Raw genomic sequence first — 18766 nt, forward strand, 5'->3', positions numbered from 1 at the left:
GTTGAGATCGAAAGCAGACGACGTTAGTGAAGCAAGAATCTCGGAGAGGAAGCGTGAACAGTCGCTGCGGTTGTTGGCGCTTGTTCCATTCGTGATTCCAACACGCTGAAACGCGGGCTCGGTCGGTTTCGTGATTAATTTAATCACGAATGGGTTCACTGAATCTTGATCAGCTTCTGATTCTCATATGGCATAAAGCGTTGTTTGAAACCAGACACAATTTCGCTCAACAAATGCCCACTAGACCCACTCAAGCCCACAGTTTCGAGGGATGGACGTACGCTCAGCTCATCATTGGTATCAGGGACTAGCGCACAAGAGCAACATCCATCCATACTTTTATATGACACTGAGCGTAGCCCTTGACAAGCCCATGACAATCATACAACGAGACGAAACACAAAAACGTGTCAGTGCAAGGTGCGCTTACGGTTTCGCAATGCGTATCCAGCTAACAAAGCCAACAAGGCACCGAAGCCCGATGTGCCAACCAGCGCAAGAAAGCCATGTTTGTAGCGGGGAGCATCCTTGGCCCGAAGTACCTGTGCGCCCGCTAAGCCTGCTGCGTTATTCGCCATGACCAAGAGAGCAAGTATGATCGGACGTTGGCGCGAGTGCACATTGTTGCTGACCCAAGAACCCATGATGCCGACAAAAGAAGCACTGAATGCAGTCATGAGTAGAGCACCTACTAGCAAGACAGAACGGGAGGTGCCATGGGGCGGCAGCGAAATCCATAGGAAGCCAACGATGCTTCCCAGCATATACGCTGCCACCCAGTATGCATGATTGCCCCACTTGCTAACGCAGACCCCGGCTGTTAAGCTGAGAACGATACCTGCGATGTAGCCTGGAACAGCCAAGCCGTTGGCACTGTAACCGCGGAAACCAAGCTGCTTGATGATAAAGGGCACGTAGGTGCCAACCGGTGCTGTAGAGATCATACCAGAGAGAGCCGAAAAGACGATCAACAGCACTCGCCAATCCGAAACGGTGTTGAGGATGTCGGAAAAGGTGATCTTGCCCTTCTGCACCTCGTTGCACTTGGTAGGATCGTCGACGAGCACACGCGTCATCATGATCCTTCCCTCGCGTTCGGTGTACCATGCGCGACGCCACTTGGACCGTTTTGGAGCAACGGTAGCGTCTGGGAACCAAAGCAGAGCAAAAATGCCTGCAACTACAGTGAGGATGCCTTCAATAATGAACAGCCAGGACCATCCTGGTAGGCCAGCAGTTCCGCGCAATTGGAGGATGCCCAACGACGCAATTCCAGCAATGCAGCTGGCAATATTGTTGGCACTCCAGAACAAGGCGTAGCGCGCCGCCAGCTCGTCTCGACGATAGAAGCGGCCTAGGTAGTAGGCAAAGCCAGGGATGAATCCTGCCTCAAAGGTACCAACCAAGGCTCTGGTGACGTAAAGCTGATGGTGGTTGGTGATCCATGCCTGGCCAATGGTGACTGCACCCCACGAAATAACGGTGATGGGTAAGAAGCGATTGGGGCCGAAGCGTTTGGCAAGGATGTTCCAAGGAATTTCAAACACGATGATACCGACGTTGAAGATGGTAGTGGCATTGTTGAGCTGGTTTTGACTCATGCCAAGATCGCGCAGAAAGTTGTCGGTGAGAGCGTTGGCGACGTTGCTTCTGTCCAGAGACAGGGTGATAAACACGACCATGGCAGGGATGAGTGCCAGAAAGTCGGTCCGCCTTCGGAGCCTGAACTCTTCGGCCTGAGTCCAAACTAGTTCATCGTCATAGCCCTCTTGAAGAATCAGTCGTTTGCGGATTTCTAAGGGGAGCGCATCGCGCTCTTCCATGGTTCTGGAAACCCGTTCTGACGTCGACTTCTCGTGCAAGGCGAGGTTGTGAGTACCAAGATGAGCTGATCCAGGCTCATCGAGGCTCTCCTTGGCCGGTGACGATGAATTCTCGACAGATGGAGAGAACGACATGATGATGGCCTCGCCGAATTTGCAGAATTTGCGATATCCAGAGATGTCTTGCGAAAAGCATCTTGATGAGATACATATATCCATACGTTGAGCCGTGTTGAGCGGTAATGGAATAGGCAGGTCTATACCTCAGAGCGAATCATTCGTGATTGCTTTCAGTCTCGTAGACAACTGCTGCGATTGTGATCCGGTGAATCTACTGGAGCGGTAGCGTCAGCCGTTCCGTTGATCACGCAATTAATTGTGTCTTGGAAATCACGCGTTCCTGTCAATTTTTGAATCGAATCACCAACGTGGAATCTCAAAGTGCATTGTTTGACAGTCGTGAGTTGGGCGATCCAAAAGGTAAGCGACCCGTCACTCGGTGAATTGTGAATGGCATGCGTGCCTCGTGCCGGAATTTGACCCGTCACTCGATGCGATTTGTTTGGTCCACATGGTCGAACCAAGGGGCTACGCTTTCTCATGTACCGGTCCACGACTACTCGTGACTCTGCCGTCGGAACACTTGTTCCCAAAGCGTATGGCTGGTTTCCATTTCGCTCGGCTTGCTGATTCGGTTTGAGAAGATTGGTAAGAAAGATAAGGGCATCGGCTATCACGCCATAGTGCTGTAGCCGATAGCCCCGAGAATTGCCTTGTTCCATCTTTGATGCGTCCAGAGATAGCCGTGTCGCTTCCGTCGATCGGGCGTCGTACTCTCCTAGAGCATTTCCGAGCATCTCCGTCATGTTCGTCATTCTGAAGAATGTTGATCCGCGGCTAAGGAAGAGCAAATCGCATTTATAAAGAGACCGTGATTCGTGTTCCAAGTCGTTTTGGTATCCTCCATCCCTCCAGCTTCCACTCCGCCCACAGTATGACAACAGAGCCCTCTGGAAAGCGCCCCAACTTCCTCGTCATCGTTGCTGATGACTTGGGCTTCTCTGACATAGGCGCGTTTGGAGGCGAGATCTCTACACCAAACCTTGACAAGCTCGCATCGGCGGGTGTACGTTTGACGGGTTTTCATACGGCTTCGGCATGCAGTCCAACACGGTCGATGCTCATGTCTGGTACCGACAATCATCTTGCCGGACTAGGCCAGATGGCAGAGACGATTCGGCGTGTGCCAGCATATCAAGGGCACGAGGGTTATGAAGGCGTCCTCAATGATAGAGTCGCAGCACTACCCGAGATTCTTTCGGATGCCGGCTATACAACCTACATGTCTGGAAAATGGCATCTCGGGCTCACAAAAGAGAGCACACCTCATGCACGTGGCTTTCAGCAGTCTTTTGCGCTCCTGCCAGGCGCTGGCAATCACTACGGCTATGAACCTCAGCTTGAAGACGGTTCGCCGGCCATCAAGTTCCTCCCACCTCTCTACTACGAGAATGACCGTCAGCTCCAGCTGAGTGAGCTTCCCAAGCCTTTCTACTCGTCTGATGTCTTTGCCAGCAAGCTCCTCGAACAGCTTGAACGGCGACAAGCCAATCCGTCCGAAGGTGAAAAGCCATTCTTTGCCTACCTGCCCTTCACCGCACCTCATTGGCCACTGCAAGCTGATCCTGCAATCGTTGCAAAGTACAAAGGACTCTACGATGATGGGTTTGAGGCGTTGCGCATCCGACGTCTAGAGGCTTTGGTCAAGCTCGGCTTGATTGACGAAAAGACTCGACAGGCCGCTCATCCAGCCGTCGAAGTGTTTGACCGCGACCCCAAATGGGATTCCTACACAGATGACGAGAAGAGGTACAGCGCCAGGCTCATGGAGACGTATGCAGCTATGGTGGAGACGATGGACACCAACATCGGTAGGGTCGTAGACCATCTCGAAAAGATCGGCGAGTTGGACAACACCTTGATCCTCTTCATGAGCGACAATGGTGCCGAAGGTGCTCTTTTGGAAGCGTTACCGGTCATGGGCCCTCACATGTCTGAGGTTATTCGTAAGTTCTACGACAACAGCTACGAAAACATTGGACGAAGCAACAGCTTTACCTACTATGGACCGCAGTGGGCACAGGCAGCTACTGCACCCTCGCGCATGTACAAGGCTTGGATTACGGAAGGTGGCATCCGTTGTCCTGCATTCATCCGCTATCCGGGCTTTGCCAAGCAGAACGGTAGCATTGTCTCCAATTTTGCCACCGTCATGGACATCCTACCTACGCTTTTGGAGCTAGCTCAAACACAGCATCCTGGCCGCATCTTCAGAGGTCGTCCTGTTCTAGAACCAAAGGGTCGATCATGGGTACCTTTTCTCAACAACGAAACGAATCAGATCCACGGCGATGATCATGTTACAGGTTGGGAACTCTTTGGTCAGCAAGCGATCCGTAAAGGAAGTTGGAAAGCTGTCTTCATTCCTGCACCGAATGGCCCCGAACGCTGGCAGCTGTACAACATTGAAGAGGATCCGGGAGAAACGCAGGATCTGGCGCTGTCGCAGCCAAGCATTCTTGATAAGCTGATCCAGCACTGGACAGAGTACGTGGCTGAAACTGGGACAATCCTGCTGACGCGCTGACCCGCAAGCAGCCGTTTGATAGTAAGCACAGACTGGCCGAGTCGCTACGTGGGTGTACTGCCTATTCGCCCAGCTTGGTTCTTTAACCCGCGCCCCCAGTGCCTTTCCATGCTCACATCCTCGGGACAAGCTCTTGTACAATTTTGGTGAGAACAGCAGCGTTACTACGAGAGCGCCTTCCGAGTAGCCACAAGATCACCCTGCTGCGAGAGGATTCAAAGGCTACCGAACTCCGGTTAACATACCTACAGCATATCAAATTTAAATTAAGAAAACAAAAACAAAAACAAAAAAAAAACAAAAAAACAAAAATGATTCTCTAACTTATGGCAGTCACGAATCACGAGGCAGTTGAATGTGGGGCGTGGTGATTTGATTCGTAGAAAGCTTGGTCGGAAGAAACAAGTAGTTAGCCCTTAGCACGTGAAGCATTCAGCTGAGGTCAGCTGCGGTCAGCTGATTTGGATGATCATGCTGAGTGGCGGCGTGAATCGACAGAGCGCGTAAATTGCATTCGCGATCAAGTTATATGTGATTCGTGATTGGTGTGAATCGTGAATTGTGAATATTCGTGATTAGCGACTGGCGTGGGCGTGAGCGTGAGGCGTGAGAAAACGCCCCAGCGCTGGAAACACGAATCAATGTGAATCCACATTATTAATAAAAGAAGGGAAAAAATCACCAAAGTCCCAGCCAAACATGGTGAACGTCGTGATTCTTTCATGAGCCACAAGCCGATGAGCATTCATAACAAAGTAAAAGTCACCATGCACCGTGCACTCGTGAATATCATTCATTCAGGCTTTGGGATCCATGGAGCATATCACCACGTCTTCCAGCCAGCTATGTGTCTTGCTTCACTGGCCTCCGACTCTTGAAAAGAGTAGCTGGAGACGACTAGCCGTAGGAACGCCAGAGGAACCATCTGCGCCTCATCTCAGGCTGTGTTTATGATGATGGTGTCAGCGTTTTTTGCGTACGGAGAAAAAATGGTCCTGCCACTCGATCCAGCGAGGTCGGACAATCTCTGATCTGAGCTCCTTACAGTTTCTTCTTGGTTGCTTCGTCACCGAAAGGTTCCCAAGAAATGTCGAACTGGCAAAATTACCAGGCTCTGAGCTAGCTTCTCTGCCTCAATCAACGCAGGGGTCCGTACGCCACCTTGGTGCCCACTTTCATTCTGCAGATGGGCTTGGTTTCTTTCTTTGCCGACACCAGCGTCTCCACGTTGAGCTCTGAGTCGACCAAGCTCTTCTTGCCGAGTCCTGAGTAGGCCGGAATGCTGCTCCGTACGAGCAACAGGAACAACAAACTGTCAAAGCACCAACAAAGGCAACAAGGATGCCGTAGACTTTGTTTGCGATGATCGCTCCTTCTTGATAGCTGAAGCAATCGCCGTAAGCTTGAGGTGACTGAGTCTGTGGCAGTAGGCTCCAGCTACGATTGCCTACTAGTAACCCATGCTAGGATGCCGGCAAACCCTGCAATTCGGCTTTCGGGATGCGGTTCGTGATTGGTTTCCAACTCCCGAAGCTTGGTGACCACCAAAAAGTTCCATATGACCCAGGCCCTCATCGTCTCTCTTTGCTATCAGTGGGTTGGACTGCGAACGTCCGCCTCAGCAGACATAGACGCTGGGATCGTTTGCAGTTGCGCCTGTACATGTTCGGCATGTTGTCAGCAAGCAGCATATCGTAACGATGCTCAGGCCAGAGGCCGAGCCATTTAAGCCGACCTCGCTAAGCGAGCAGGACGATCTTGCTCCTAGTTTGACAGCTATCTGAACAATCGGACTTGAACAACCCAGAGGTGTGTCACAGGAGCTCACAGACGTGACCACTTGGCTTCAAAGCATTGTGGGCGCCACCGATTGTCAGGAGAACTCTGTACTTGCAAGCCGAGCGACCAGGCCCAGATGGCTTAGATCAACCGATGACAGAGCATTCAGTTACAAAGGATCCAATATTACCACGAATCATCTACAGAGTTCGCCGCTTGTCACCGCAGAAATCGCCCTCCTCTCGCTTTGAAGAGACACACAGATAAATCCGCATCCATTCAAGATGGCCTTTCAAGAGACCTGAAAACAAGGCTCTTCTACAGCTGAGGTCACTCAGCCTCGCTCTCAGCCTTTTGGGATTTGCAGCAGGAGGCGGACAGGTCAGGATGCACTCGACGTCATAATCTATGGCTTACTCAAAAGGGCCGCTGTCTGGACGCGTTCGCTGCTGAAAGGCAGTCGCCGATATGATCGCCTCGATCGTCGCGGCTTGGTCGTGCCAGGTCGCAACCAAGTACAGGCCAAAGCTCTCGCAGGCAGCCGTTTTCAGACCTCCATTTTCCATCGCAAGGTCGATGGCCACAAGGCGACTAGCCTCACTGTGAGTGTATTCTTGCCCTTTGATCATTCACAGTTCTTTCGCCAACCTTTGGTGACCTTCCCGTCAAGTACGCAAGCATACATCTGCGACCCTGTCAGGCTCAGTAGCCAGGCCGGAGAAGCTGGCTCAGGTGATTAGCAGTATTCGCGTAGATAGCGACCAAGAAGATAACATCCAGTATGGCTCAAGTCGCCGAAAAAGAAGCGACAAACGAGACTCTGGCCGCATACACCGCGAACGACGTTCGTCCTTGTTCGGGATATAAGACACCCGCGAACAGCAACCCTCTATGCCGAGTAGCGCCAAGGCTTCAACTTTCATGCTGCTTGATGCGGAAGATACTGTTTCACACGCATGATCAGAAGTCGTTATGGCAAATTGTTTGGGTAGGTGAGAATCTATCAGGAGAGCGCAGCACAGAAACATCGATGCGCAGTCTAGCGTAATTCACGTCTATAGCCGATTGCAGATTGCAAAGATCGTCACAAGTGCACTGCGATTGGTTGACATGCGGCCTTGGCACTAGGCTTTCTTGTTGATTGACGCCGCCCTCCTATCCCAGATTTGCTTGTCAACACCCTCCCAGTCTTTACCATAGCCGTGTTTGATGGCGTCATCGACGCCTTGGCGGGTGACTGCAATATCGCCGTTGGAAAGAGCAAGCACCAGGCGCTGTAACCAATCCGGGGCGACTCGTAAGGATGTGATGGAGCTCGCAATGCTTGGCAGCACGACATGCTGTGACAGACCTGAGTCAAGAGCCTCAACCACCTTGCGAGCGACCTGTACAGGCTCAAGCACTGGATTGAAAAATGGGACTGATCTGGTCTGTAAGCCATAGGCGAGCGCGGTACGTACCTTCAAGGGGCAAACGATGGTTGTGCGAACACGTGGCGCATTGTATCGCGTGCGAAGCTCTATCGCAAGGCACTCGTGAAAAGCCAGTGTCGCCGCCTTCGAGGTGGCATACTCGGACATGGAAGGCAGAGCGGCAAAGGCGGCAGCGGAAGAGACGGTGACGACGTGACCATGGTTGCGCTCGATCATGTCCGGGAGAAACTGCTTTGCTGTGAGCCAGTTTGCAAACGTGTTGATCCGCCATACGCGCGCAGCAGAGTCAAGATCGACGTCCAAGATGGTGTCGCCCGAAGCTACACCTGCGCAGTTGATCAGAGCGCCGATCTTTCGTCCACCAGTCGCTTCGCGCATCTTGGTGTGAGCCTGAGCAACCTGCTCAGCGTTGCTCACATCCGTCTTGTAGTAGAGAATACCAGGAGCACCTGCGGGAGCTGCCGCATACGTGGGCCGAGACATGTCGAGTACGGCTATATGTGCCTTTTTAGTATGGCTAAGAACTTGCACTATTTGCTTGCCGATTCCCTGCGAGCCACCGGTGATCACAATAAGATCATTGGTATAGTCGATCGGATCACGTCTCCATTCGTTATGGTTACGGACGTAGCGATTAAGGCCACGATTGATGGAACGAAGCAGAATGAAGATCCAGGTGTACCCGACCCACTTGTACTCGCTAGCTAGGAGCGACGTCAAGAAAGCCAAAGCATCTACTGGTGTGGTCGGAAGCACAAGATTGGGATGATTCTGCTTGTGGTACAGAACCGTCAAGGCGGGAAGGATGACGAGGAAAGGAGGTGAGAAAGGAACTTTACTGAGAAAGCCGATCACCATGTCAAAAGTGAACGGCTCTCGAGCTAGCTTGAAGCCATTGCGTTGCCTTGTTGACATGTTTCTAGACGCCGCCGGTTTCAGATGCGACAATCATGTATGCGGCAGTGTTGAGATTCGGTAGAAAAGAACCCAATATATGTGCGATGCGGAACATGTACAAGGGTGAACAGGACAAGCTCGCTGGAAGATCCGCCTACACGATCAAGTGCACAGACAGCAGAGACAAAGGCTGATGTGTGGTCACGCCGAGACTTTTTTCTGCTCGCTGTAACAACTTTGCCTCACGCCTTGTCGTTCTCTTTGTTGACGTGACGTCGGGTAGACTCGGTTACCACCAGATACTCAACCGCTTTCCCCAAGGTCGATCGACAGCCTGTCACTTTCTGGACTGGAAAGTAGCAGCGAGCGAGCAGGCTACTGAAAAATGTCCGAGCGTCAGACAGAGTAACAGGAGGTAGCATCAGGGTTACCGCATGAGCCGCCAAACAGCAGAAGGTGCTGCATTCAGTGCATCTACACACTCACTCAAGACGCAAAGGTCACCAACTTGTTGTACATGCTGTTATGAAACGAGCTGTACCGGCGTCAGTCAATCACGATGGTGAGGAGGAGTTGGTGGTCCGTGGTGGTGACCACAGCACCATCAACGGACGTCAGTAGCTGTTAGACCTGCACTTTGGCGCATGCAGACGATTCGTCGATTCCCGATTCCCTATTCCCGATCCACGATCCACGATTCACGATTCACGATCAAAAAGATACGTAATAGGATCATAGCTAAAATTAGAAAACGACTAATATCAATAAATAGTTCTGCCAATCACGAATGTTCAAGCCTCATTCGTGATTCCGAAAGCCGAAAGCCTTTCTGTTAGATATTTTCACGTGCGCATTTTAGAGTATAATATTCACGATGATTTGCGCAAGCGTAATTCTGATTGATTTCCTCCTTCACCGCACGTCTCGAAGGTATGGGAGGAATCTCGCATCGACATTAACTGTGATATGGCAGCCCACTCGAGCATTCCAGATAGGGTCGTGTGAGGTCTCCACTGTCACGCCAGCGCTTCATGTGGCCAGCTATGTCGTGCAACGGAAGAGGATCCTGCCAACCCATGATGCCTTGAGGGTTCCTTGTGGAGTATGTGTACGACGTTGGGCAATCCGATCTTGGCAGACAAATCCCGTACCTGCTCGTTCGTGCTAGGCGTCACTGGCTTTCTGCAGAAGGAGTGTCGCAATCAGCCGTCCCGACCACTTGCACTTTCATGTGCTGCGCATCGACGGCACTCCTGTACTGGCCTGGCGCACGTTTGCCCTGCAGTCGGACTTTCTTGGACCTTTGAAGCGATTCACAGCATACAAAGCATCGAAGTACGCTCACCAACATGCTTTGGTAGGCACGTTTACTGGGCGCAGCTGCACACGTACGCTTCGTGCGTTGTCCCCTTGCAGAGGATCTGGGTATATGCGATCATGCTCTTGGGCTTGATTTTGCCCAGAGCATCCTCGATGTGGTGGGGCGTTTCGACTATCCGTCGACAGATTCGGATATCGATCAAGCCGAACTCGCCGGCTCTGCAAGCACGCTTACACTTGCATATTTCAGCATGTCGCTACTGTTTTTTCAGAGTATCCGCTCGTTGCACATCAAGCACTAATGCCGCAGCGCTCAGTCTCTGTATTCCCGCCAAGCCACCTCATAGCGGCTAAATCGTGAGCAAGTAACCTATAACTCCAAGTGAAAGCATGCCAGAATCACGAATCATGAATCACGAATGACGCTCAGGATCTGGAGAGTACAATATTGCTCTGCTCGACTTGCCGAGGCTATGTGATTACTATCGTGGGCAGTCACAAGTTGGGCAACTCGATGGTGTACAGATAGTAGCTTCTCCAGAAGCAGCGTAGAAGCCGTTTGCATGTCGTGTATCTTGCACCGAATTTCGATCCACGGTCAGGCGGGCGTTTTGTTAGACTGCAGTCACAACCCTGTACAAGTCAACATGCAAACAAGCCAAGCGTGAAGCCAGTTGAACACGGAGGCGGGTTGCGAGACTGCACGAGGAGACGAATGAGAGCGGATGATGAAAGCGTGGAGGGGTTTCCTGGGCTAGTACGCGGGAAAGGCGACTTTGGCAGACGGATCGATGAGATGGTTGAGCGTCTCTACGCGCGGGAGGACAGTGCCAAAGAGTTGATCAAAGATTCTGGTCTGCTTGCCATAGTTGCCCGACTTTTTCCATCCCTGTGAGTGGTGGAGATCATGATCCTCTACTACGATGTCCATGTCCAATCTTGCGAGAGGGAGCAGATCAAACGCCGGAGATGTGCCTGCACATCGAATGCCAGAATGGCCGATGAGCTCGAGCACCTCGACGTAGGACCAGCAAACCATCCAGTCGTAATATCCAAACGGGAGCACCATGCTGATGGTCAAATACGAGAGGATCGGAATCACAAGGATATCGAACAGCTCCTGGACCGAGTCAGCATAGAGCGTCAGGATGGGCGTCGGAAGCTTGGCCAGGTGGTGTGTCTTATGGAATCTCCATAGCCAGCCGATCTCGTGCATCGCGCGATGATACCAGTAAAACCAGAAATCCACACCAATAGCAAACGCAGGGATCAGCAATGGCAGCCACACCGAAAGCGAAGGTGATGCAAGAGGATCGTAGATGAACCAGGTGGCTGCTGCCGGGCGAAGCAAAGCAGTAAAGATCAGCGACTGCATCACTTCGCGAACGCGATGGTCCGGGATGCCATCTCGGTTGCGATGCGGTTGGAGATAGCCGATCTTTTGAGCGACACGACGAGTGCTGTGTAAGACATTGATCCCGAAAAGAGAAGTATAAGTGGCCCAGTAGACCAAATTGATACCGCGACTCCAGTTGTGCTGTGTATAGCGAGTATACAACCACTGCAGTCCGAACGCAAGCAGGAAACGAGTCCAGATGTAAAAGTGAGCGGTCGCCGTGTCCCAGACCGGAATAGCGTCGTTTGGATCAGGCACAGTTGCTGTTGAGGATGCGGGCAAAGGGTCCAAATCGAGGAGGTGAGCCATCCAGTGGTAAACACCCCAGCCGTGCTTGTCGGGATGACGATGCCAGGTTGATTTGAGTGGACCCTGAGACGGCACCAATTCACGAATCCGCTTCTTGGATACAGGAGATGAAAGCGTCATCGTTGGCAGCGGCTGTACCAGCAACAAGAGATGGGTTAGATGGTGGAACCAACGGTGAACAGACACGCTTCATTCGGCCTATCCACGTACAGTCGATGGCTTATATACACAAACGGTCCAAAGAAACGCAAGATGGCTATGAAACCGCAAGCGATCTTGATTCGTGCATGTGTACACGCAAGCTGGCGGGTCTGTCGAGACTGTCCTTGCGTTGACTGACAGCGCATGACCAAGATGCACATGTCACGTAACGTGCGTGTGCTCCAATCACAATCACGAATGTGACCCACGAATCGTGAATCGTGAATCGTGAATCGTGAATCGTGAATCGACGTGAAAGTCACACTGTGACAGTCGCTGAAACTCGAGCGTGGAGCCACAATCGTGATCCAATCAAAAATGAAGAAATTGTGTCCATATAATCGTTTATATTCGTGATTTAACGATTCGTGATTGAACCACGAACGGAAAACAGGCATGTCAAAGTATGCAACAACGATTCAACAAGGTCGTGGATGACGACTCATGACTCTTCACGATTGATCTCGATCCATTCCAAGCGCTTGTAGAAAGCCAATCGTGAATGTAGCTTTGTCTCATCTTTGCTACTTGTGCAAGCGTGAGCGTTGTCAAGGAGAGCTTGAATGCTGGCACAGTCGGAGCCGCCTTAAACTTTCGACACTTTGACTCTATGTATAAAGCCGGCTCGGGGTCAGGGAGGGAGCTGTGTTGCTGTGTTGATAGAGGGTGCCGACCCCAGCTCCAAGCTTGGTGCAATCGGCGTGGACTCGTTGCTCGAGCTATCTTGGCTTTGAAAGCGTCTGTCTCGTGTGAAAATTTCGATTCGTGATTCGGCGATGCTGTTGCAGAGGCATTGACTCATTGCCACAATTTTTTTTTTTTTGCGAACAGGTAAGCATGGTGTGTCACATTACAGTCGTAAGTGTGGGGCTCCAGACCTGCGGTCAGCTGCCTCCAAGACTCTTTTAGCCAGCTGTCCGATGCCCAGGCCAGGGAGACACCCATCCAGAACCGCAGCATCGCGGCGCTTTGGGTTACATACTGTAAAACTCGCTTAGCAGCGTGTATCGCTGTCTAAATTGTCTTTGTGGAACAGCTTGTGGGTGTGTCACCAAAAAGTACGGTCTTAGATGCGAGGTAACCACTCCCGACTCTTGACCGAGACGGTGTGAAAACTTGCCCTGATTGCCATGTGGATCAGTGACAGCTCTCTTTGCAGATGCAATCAATCACGAATGTGTACAGAAACGTCCGCGTAGTACTCGCCTGCTTAGCGCGCCATCCTCACGCTCTTGTGATGCTTTCACAAACCAGTACCATGAAGCTTCTTTTAGTCAATGTGCGAGACACACAAATCACACAACGCCGACAGACTGCTTTACGTTAGTGCTTGCTCAACCCGAGCCACCCCCTGATTCCAACACTGGGGTTATGAAATGACGTTGCTTCGATGTTGTAATGTCTAAGGGACGGCGATTCTTTCACATTACTCTGAACGGCCCCGACTAGTTTGGCACATAACAGCGTATGCCCAGCTTTGTGCTTCCAAGACCTAAGCGAGCCGTGACCACCAGTTGTGTCTGACATTGACAGCTTTTCTCCGCTTTCCGCTTTCTGAGTCTGCGTCTGCTGCTTGACTTCGGAAAGGACTGGTCCAACTCTGTACTGCGAGGCCGCAGCCGCGTAGCATTGTCCTGGTTCAGTTGACAGTCCACCTTGTGAGAAACTCAGCATCGCTCCGAGTTGATTTGTGAAGTTTTGATCGTCTTGTGTGCATCAATCCATGCCGGCCGCTCTTGCTGTCTGGTCACGCATGACAAATACATTTGCGCATCTCTAGAGGCATTGCCGCTTGGTGCTACTGGTCTCTCGTCCCCATCCCGTTGTCTTCCTGACGCTACTTCTTGAGTGTACACATCCTTCGTGGCCAGGCACCGCTGACCGAGCACCGAGGCTTTCGCGCCTGGACCAAGCTCCACAATCTTGTCATTTGACAATTAAACGCATGTTGATCTTGTACAAGCACCCGTTGCGGGTGTGGCTGCCGCGCAGGATGCGTACTGCACACCTGTCCAGCTGGTAGCCACCTCTTAATTTCGAGCATACAAGCATCGGATGACGGATTTCAGGTCGGGACTTCAATCTAGTTCCGTGATGCCAACATGTCTTACGTACCACAAGCGCCAAACATCCAAGTGACTCACGCCTGTGTTACCGATTCGGTGCTGACGGCTCGTCAACGTTACCGCTGAGCAGCGAGCATGCGCCTGATTCGGCATCGTGATAACTCAGCACAATCCTGTGAAAATCACAGCTTGAGGTGGCCACTAACGCTCCACGCTGCAATCCAGAAGTTGTCCACAAGATTTCAGCGAGGCAGGACGGCGACAGCTTGCTTCTTTTCCTCACATTGTAACACCCAAAGCCGGGGCTCGAGTTCCAGCCATATCGGCCAACTTGGAGTTGTGACCTACTTAAAACAGTCAAAGTGGAATGATTGTCTCTTTCTTGGTATAGCCCCTCCCTTGTAACGATTACACACTTCTGCACCGAGACCATTAGCCTTGAAGATCATCTTGGGCAACTCGTCGCACTACTCACCATAGCAGCTGGGAACAGGGTCGCTCGCACGCATCTGTCCACATCACGTTTCACGATGCAGGCCACCTGGTTAAACTCGTCTGCCAAGCCACGTCGGTCGGTCTCGCTGTTGCGTGGATTGGTGTGGATCAGCGTCCTGGCATACGTTCCCTTGTCCGCAACCTACTTTCTGGCGTCGGACGTGACCAAGCATCGTTTGCAAGACGTTGTGCTTGCCTATGTTATCTCTCCCTCCTTTTCCTACGGAGCCGGCTCGGGAAATGACGGACACATAGACACATACATCGGGACGCACTCATCCATGCTCATCCATTCTCTCGCCGGAAGTCTCTCCCTGACTCTCGGCTTATCGCAGTTCTCGGACGGGTTCCGCAAGGCGTATCCGAAGATCCATCGGTGGTTCGGTTACATGTACATTCTAGGTGGATGTGCGTTCATCCCACTCTCGGCGATCAACTATCTGTTGCGTACCGGTCCGCACCAGACATTTTCCGGACCGGCATTTGCCCAACTTCTCTGGTTGGACGCCGTTGCAACAGCGTTGACGGGCTTTCTAGCGCTGCACGCTGCCATACAGCACAAGTTTGAACGACATCGTGACTTGATCACGTTCAACTTTGCCTTGATGTTCTCGGCACCCTTGCTTCGTTACGGCTGGATCCTGTTGGGTCAGTTCTGGGACGAGACAAAGGAGTTTATCAACTTGATCGTCGGTGTTTGGGCTTCTGGCTTCTTAAGCTCGTGTGCCATCTTTTACATTCGCACGCGCAAGGCACGAGCGCAACGGGCACGCACACCACTTGCGCTTAGCATGATCGTCGGCGCTCTTGCTTCCTCTGTCTTTGGGATCCTGTTTCTCGCGGCGCAGCTCGAGACCACCCAGTGGTGGCGTCCTGTACCGCTGTTCTGGTCCTCGCTTCCGCCGCTGATGGTTCAGTATACTGCGTTTCTGGTCCTCGCCATGGTGGCTAAAGATGACAACAGTCGCATTTACTGGAACACGTTCGTCCTGGGCCTCTTCACCATCCCTTTCTGGGCGTCTGTGTCGTTTGAAACGTGTCGCTCTGTTTTTCACAGTGATACCGGCACTGCTTGGTACGCAGCTGTGACGGGTGGTTGGGGCTCCGCCACGTTTTTCAGCTTCTTGATCAATGTCTATTCGACTACCTACTTGGTCGACGATCGAACGCTTACTGTCGGCTACCCCGCTGCCAAAGGGCTGGCATAAAACATTCGTGATTGACCCGCAGTGGTTTTTAGTGGGTGTAGCTCGCCACTTTGGCTACACGACTGTAGCAATTTCTCGGAGCTTGTGACATTGTCTAGTACGACTCTTTTGAACTCAGCATTCACACATTCCGTCTCGCACTACGCAGTTGCGCCGATTTGTGCACACTGGCTTGTGCTGGATCAATATCTGTGAGTGGTCAATATCTGAGAGTGGTAAACGACTGCATTGTCTGAGAATCAGCGCGGCATGGCTAGCAACTGGATCAGTGGTGAGTGTCTGTCAAGGTGCACCCCACGTGCCGGACTCGGGGAGAGGGTTGGCGCGCAAGAACGAGAAGAAGGTATCGGCATTGCGCGCTGTTGGCCAGCGGAGGTGTGCCAAAGCTCCGGTGGTCACCACACACGTACCCTGGCACGCTGGGTCGCACTGCGCATTGGCATCTTTGCTCTTGACCGCCGCTGTCAGCACATCGAGCACCACCAAGCTCTTTTGCAGTGAAGGGTAGCGCTTTTTAAGATCGTCATTGTAGTACTTGGCCGTAGTGCATATACCGACGATATCGCAGTCGTTGTGCACATCACGCACCGGCGTAGCATACGTGGGGTACGGAACCTGCGTGCATGGGTCCTCAGAATCACGGTACGGGTCCGGAGCAGAGTAGACAGCTGCCGCTGCAATACCATCTGTCTGCGCCGCGTACAATTCAGCCATGGCAGCACCATTCGACCATCCCGTCAGAAACACTCGGCGCGGATCGACGGGGACGTTGGTTTTGGCGTACGCGATCGATTTGTCGATAAAGTCAACGTCGATGTTGAGATCGGGCGAAGAGCGGTCCACGTTACGGTACCAGTTGTCCCAGCCCAAACCGACGTTGTCCGGGAAAGTATACTGATGTTGCGTGTTTCTACCCGCCGGTAGGATGTACGAGAAACCGAGACGGCTGGGATCTTGGTTGTTGAGCGACTGCGTGTCACGTACCTTGTCGTAGCCGGTCAGTGGGAACGTGATCGTCGACCCGGCGAGCGACGGGTGCAGATATACGAGCAACGGCAGAGGCTTGTCCTTGGTGGATCTCGGGTTGGCGTAAAAGCACACAGCTCGCTTCAGTCCAGCTTTGTCCGTCATGCTCAGGATCTGTCCGTGGCAGATCTGCAGGTAGTCTTGCAGCCCATTGGGCGATTCTAGATTCGACACGACGCGTGCGGGCGCGTTACCGTACCGGCTGCAGCTCTTGCCTGTCTGCACTGTCGTGACTGCCGACTTGGGGTAACTGTTGGTCAACGGAGATGTCACTTGCGGTGGAATACATACGGGCGCTTCCGGAATCGGTTGGCCATTCAGCTGTCGCCGGAGCAAGTCTTCAGTCGGAGGCATCAACGAGCCGCCCATGGCGAGCTGCGCGCCCAGTTGCACGGCGAGAGCGCACCAGACAAGTAGCGACACTTGGAAGCGTCTCATTATCGAACTGCGTGGCTGTGAAGACGGGCGGATGGAAGCAGTAGAGGCGCGAGCGCAGGGCAATCTAGAATGGTGAACACCGCCAGGTGATGCGAAGCAGCATGATCTTATATGGTTGCAAAGTTCAGCCTGATTGGCATGGCAGCAGCACGTCAGACGCCGAACGCTCCAAACGTTGCATTCTTGACGGTCGTCTCAGAGCATCAAAGCGGCGGATCGACGGCTTGGGTTGAGACACTCGGTTGGTGCTTTCATGCCAAGGTTCATGCGAATCCGGAGACCGCTTGCTACTCGTCCGTCATCCGGCTCCCGAACCTCGGTTAGATCCAGCCACCAAACGGTTGGCGAGTGCTCGCATCTTGTTACGCCATTGCAGTGCCGTTGAACATACTCCCAAGGCGTCGGTTGCTAGCCAGAGCCAAGGGCACAGCCGCCTCGTCCCCAACCCGGTGCGTTTTCACACTCCGACTTGAGCAGATCAAGTGCGGAGCCCCACTCCGCGATGCACTTAGCAGAGCTTGTTGATTCAGCCGTTGCCTATCACAGGAAGGCTCGGTCTCCTGGAGACGAATGTCCTGTGTGGGATAAACGTCCTAGGCGAGAGAAATGCTATGCACACGAGGTATGTTCTGCACTGGATATAGGCGAGGTACAACAAGCAAGTTGGACGTCTCACATCACAGGACTCTTGCTGTGCAGCATGCGCCCAAGGATCAACCCTTGGACCGGTTCGCGAGATACCGCAAAAGGGAGAACGCTTCTCGCTGTACGTTTCGCTATTCTAAGTCGACTCGTGGGAACGAGACGAGCAACTCTGAGATATAGAAAGAGGCTCATTTCGTGATACTCACACTGTAGTTACAAAGCACGAAGTGATTTTTATCTTTTCACCATTTTCTTCCGTTGAACAAGACTCACCACTGCCAAAAATCGTGAATTATCACGCGTTTTTTCACTTAATTCGTGATTGTGAGTGATGAGTGTGAATTGTGAATGTGAATTATTCTCAACTTTGAGGCGCTCTTCGTCTTCGCTTACGGCTATCGCATCTCGCCTAAGCACCAACACGCAAGTCATATGCACGAGTAACGAGAAGAGTCGTGAGTCGTGAGTGTTGGACTGCCACTGCACCGAGACTTCTCGCACGTGTCAAAAGAACTCACGACACGGAGCTTGACGCCTGGCCGAGTGACTCGGCTCTGGTCATGGCTAGGCAAGGAGATGAAGTTATCAACGGTGCTGCTCACAGTTGTGAGTGCTTGGCGGAGCGGCTGTTGGAGCACATGCTGACTGAGCTGGGCAGCAAAGATCTGAGCGCGGCAGCCGCATCGCACGAGGCGCTCGACGTTGGTGCATACGTCAAGCAGGCGTTGCGCATTGGCATGGTGATCCGTGTCTCTCCGCTGTCGATGTTGAGTCCTACAAATCGCTCGACATCGAGAACGCAACGTATGCGGTAGTTGCGGTAGTTTCGAGCGAGGCTTGGACACCACTTGTGACTGTTTGGCAAATCGATCACCGAGGCCATCTTGACGACAATCTTGATCGGATGTATTTCGTTCTTGTCCACAAATGGCGTTTCGGTGGGAGGAGGTGTATGGGATCTGGAGCTTGACGCTCGGTCGGGAGATCTATGTCTCGCAGTCGAGACAAGCAATCACGAATGTCTGAAAACTTGAATGTCGCTGTATCAAATGGCGCGCTGACCGCTGGGGGTGAGCCAAACCA

The 18766-nt window shown here is 52.4% G+C and overlaps 7 protein-coding genes across 7 annotated transcripts; 2 read left to right on the plus strand and 5 right to left on the minus strand.

Annotated features, from left to right (window-relative positions):
- Nucleotides 1–410: 410 nt before the first annotated feature.
- Nucleotides 411–1958, minus strand: UMAG_11773 (uncharacterized protein; the record flags this gene model as incomplete). Its single annotated transcript, XM_011390092.1, has 1 exon — nt 411–1958. One exon carries the CDS (start codon nt 1956–1958, stop codon nt 411–413), a length of 1548 nt encoding a protein of 515 aa, XP_011388394.1.
- An 859-nt stretch (nt 1959–2817) lies between these two features.
- Nucleotides 2818–4470, plus strand: UMAG_05068 (putative Arylsulfatase; the record flags this gene model as incomplete). Its single annotated transcript, XM_011389848.1, has 1 exon — nt 2818–4470. The coding sequence occupies one exon, from the start codon at nt 2818–2820 to the stop codon at nt 4468–4470; it is 1653 nt and encodes a 550-aa protein (XP_011388150.1).
- Nucleotides 4471–7373: 2903 nt separating this feature from the next.
- UMAG_05069 (uncharacterized protein) lies at nt 7374–8597 on the minus strand (the record flags this gene model as incomplete). Its single annotated transcript, XM_011389849.1, has 1 exon — nt 7374–8597. The coding sequence occupies one exon, from the start codon at nt 8595–8597 to the stop codon at nt 7374–7376; it is 1224 nt and encodes a 407-aa protein (XP_011388151.1).
- A 2056-nt stretch (nt 8598–10653) lies between these two features.
- On the minus strand, nt 10654–11724 carry UMAG_05070 (uncharacterized protein; the record flags this gene model as incomplete). Its single annotated transcript, XM_011389850.1, has 1 exon — nt 10654–11724. One exon carries the CDS (start codon nt 11722–11724, stop codon nt 10654–10656), a length of 1071 nt encoding a protein of 356 aa, XP_011388152.1.
- A 2677-nt stretch (nt 11725–14401) lies between these two features.
- UMAG_11774 (uncharacterized protein) lies at nt 14402–15574 on the plus strand (the record flags this gene model as incomplete). The annotated part of the gene is made up of 1 exon (XM_011390093.1): nt 14402–15574. One exon carries the CDS (start codon nt 14402–14404, stop codon nt 15572–15574), a length of 1173 nt encoding a protein of 390 aa, XP_011388395.1.
- Nucleotides 15575–15856: 282 nt separating this feature from the next.
- Nucleotides 15857–17038, minus strand: UMAG_05072 (uncharacterized protein; the record flags this gene model as incomplete). The annotated part of the gene is made up of 1 exon (XM_011389851.1): nt 15857–17038. One exon carries the CDS (start codon nt 17036–17038, stop codon nt 15857–15859), a length of 1182 nt encoding a protein of 393 aa, XP_011388153.1.
- Nucleotides 17039–18281: 1243 nt separating this feature from the next.
- Nucleotides 18282–18566, minus strand: UMAG_11775 (uncharacterized protein; the record flags this gene model as incomplete). The annotated part of the gene is made up of 1 exon (XM_011390094.1): nt 18282–18566. The coding sequence occupies one exon, from the start codon at nt 18564–18566 to the stop codon at nt 18282–18284; it is 285 nt and encodes a 94-aa protein (XP_011388396.1).
- Between the last annotated feature and the right edge of the window lie 200 nt (nt 18567–18766).

Source organism: Mycosarcoma maydis, chromosome 4 (assembly GCF_000328475.2).
Source record: "Mycosarcoma maydis chromosome 4, whole genome shotgun sequence".
Lineage (NCBI taxonomy): Eukaryota > Fungi > Basidiomycota > Ustilaginomycetes > Ustilaginales > Mycosarcoma > Mycosarcoma maydis.